The sequence below is a fragment of the Rhinopithecus bieti genome, unplaced genomic scaffold (genome assembly GCF_001698545.2).
Source record: "Rhinopithecus bieti isolate Rb0 unplaced genomic scaffold, ASM169854v2 scaffold_20579, whole genome shotgun sequence".
NCBI classification, from domain to species: domain Eukaryota; kingdom Metazoa; phylum Chordata; class Mammalia; order Primates; family Cercopithecidae; genus Rhinopithecus; species Rhinopithecus bieti.
In genome coordinates this window covers 1,341,554-1,344,102 of record NW_016810413.1, presented here as the reverse complement: position 1 = coordinate 1,344,102, position 2,549 = coordinate 1,341,554, and the positions used below count along the sequence as shown (strand labels likewise).

General features: G+C 40.6%; 1 protein-coding gene across 1 annotated transcript in view; it reads right to left on the bottom strand.

Moving 5' to 3' along the window:
- The window catches only part of ADGRG7 (adhesion G protein-coupled receptor G7), a 76,926-nt gene that overhangs the window by 40,657 nt on the left and 33,720 nt on the right, over positions 1-2,549 (bottom strand). Inside the window, exon 6 of the mRNA XM_017891883.1 lies at positions 1,016-1,116. Coding sequence (XP_017747372.1) covers positions 1,016-1,116 — 101 coding nt within the window. The remainder of the gene's footprint in view (positions 1-1,015; positions 1,117-2,549) is intronic.

Here is a 2,549-nt window from a genome sequence, read left to right as displayed (position 1 = left end):
TGATATAAATGATGAATTGATGGGTGCTGACGAGTTGATGGGTGCAGCACACCAACATGGCACAAATATACATATGTAACAAACCTGCACGTTATGCACATGTACCCTAGAACTTAAAGTATAATAAAAAAAAAAATTAAAAAAAAAAATTCTCTGCATTCACCATCCTTCAATTTGTCCATGTGACCTAATTCTTCTTGGGCACTGGACAAGAATTTGGGACCCGCCAAGTGCAGGTACCCAAAAAGTCTGTTACACTGGCCCTTCGCCCTCACTGGCAGAGGGCAGCCACCCCATGTGACAAGGCAAAGGGCCCACTGGGCTGGTAATGCAATGCTGTCCATGGATGGTGGAGCTAACAGAGCATTGTAACATGCCCTCTGGGGCTTTGGGGTTGCAGGCACCCCACCTGGATGCTGCCATGGGGCCTGCAGAGAGTTTGCTCCTGCCAGCGGAGAAGTGACTGGCTGATTCCCACACTTGCTCATCTAAACGTTCCCTCCCACAAGGGGTTGAGTGGAGTGGGCTGAGTCAACGGGGCACCCCTCTCACAAGTCCCACAAAGGGGTCAAGAAAACATCATCAGGAAAGCTAAGGAAAATAATCAAAACACACCAGGGCCTTGGAAAGAGAGAAGTGAGGTGGAGCTTGGGGGATGGCAGTATGTCCTGCAAAGTGAGCTGTTCTCTGTAGCTCTAAGTGTTGCAAAAGAAGATGGAAGAGGTCTTGCCGTGCATGGAAGTTGCCCCTTGTTCATGCCAAACTAAGGTGAGGAAAACAAGTTCTAATCTAAATCAGCCCAGTTACTCCCTATCTCCCAGGCCATGGCCAGCACCCCTGGATGCAGGAGGTAACATATACCACTCCATCTAGTAACTGAAGGTCAAGTGGAAAGTCACAGCTCTTATCTACATTCCAGAGGAATCAGTTACTGCATCGATGAGAGAAATACTTTAGCCTAGGAAAGTAAACAGCACTTAGTCAAGTTTTCTCTCCAAATTGAATTTGTGCTTACGTTGTAAGGGCATCATTATTAGCAGTAGCAGCAGCTTGTTGAAAAGCATCTCCACTGGCATCTAGGAGTTGACTCACTGTTACTATGGCAATTTTCTTTGCCTGCCAAGGAGAAGATACTGATCATCAGAGAAGCATATATCATACGTTATCATCACCATCATTATCATTGTGAATCATTACAGTAGCAAGTGGCATCACTGATATGATAATGTAGTGGCAAGCATTTTACAAAATTAAAGGTTTATTATTTGATCCACATAAGATGACCGAGAGAATCAAGATAGGGCAAAGTGAAAATATAAATTAAGGTAGTGAATTAGGAGGTTTAAGTCTCTGAATTCGACCTCATAGCAAGATCTTTCACGGAACCCCCACCAAACTCCAAGAACACAAAATTAAGTACTTGGATACAAAAGCAGAAACAAAATAAGAAGACTGCAGTATTCTGATTGTTAAAAATTACAGCTCATAATACTTAGCATAACTAAGTTATACTTAGTATGCCTATTAAACTTAGTGTAACTATTAGTCTTAGTAACTATTAGACTTAGTAAAATAATTTGTAGTCTTCTTTCAATCAATAACTCAGGAGTGTGTCAGAGAGATGATCTTTTGGTGTTTGATTACTATTTAACTTCCCTCTTTGGGAGTGTTGAAGCCCTCCTGCCTACTGGTTAATCCTTCCATTAATTCTACATTTGGAGGTCAATATTTTCTCTTTCAATTCCATTTTTATTAACTCGAATCCCACTTACTTTTCAGTAGGAAAATATTTCAAAATATTTTTTTCTGAAATAAAACATTTCAAGGGAATGGAAGAAAGGAGTAACTATTTTCAGGGCATGTTGATATTCAAGTTGTACACAGGGTGAGTCTATACTGGTGGTTTGTAGCCCTGTTTGACCACTACCCAGCTAGTAAATGTTAATACCAATTAGTAAATGTTGAGTATACTTGTTTTCAAGTACCAGGGTTTAGCAGGTTAAAATATCAGGAATGTAAACTAGGCTTAAAGTTTTCAGAAAGCCAAGACTAAAATGTAAATATTCTTAATAGAAACACATTGCAGTTTAAAATCACATGTTCCAAAGTAAGTTCTTGAACTATTATTCACTTGGAATGCACTAGGGATGGTAAGGTCAAATGTAGTTGGTAAACATATTCATAAGGTGAAGTAGACTTATGCATTCCAGGACTTCCTAAAAGACTTAACATGATAGCCAGGTGTGGTGGTGTGTGCCTGTAGTCCCAGATGCTTGGGAGGCTGAGAATCACTTGAACCCCTGAACCTGGGAAGCAGAGGTTGCAGTGACCTGAGATCGTGCCACTGCACTCCAGCCTGGGTGACAGAATGAGACTCTGTCTCAAAAAAAAAGACAACACGATAATGATCATTACGAATATCCTAAAAGAAAATATTTGGAAAAGAGGCCCCTTTTTTTTAATATCTTTGAGCACCTCTCAGGAGTGCTATGCAAAATACCTTTAAGCAACCTAAACCATGCTCAAATCCATATTGTGGAATAAGGAGT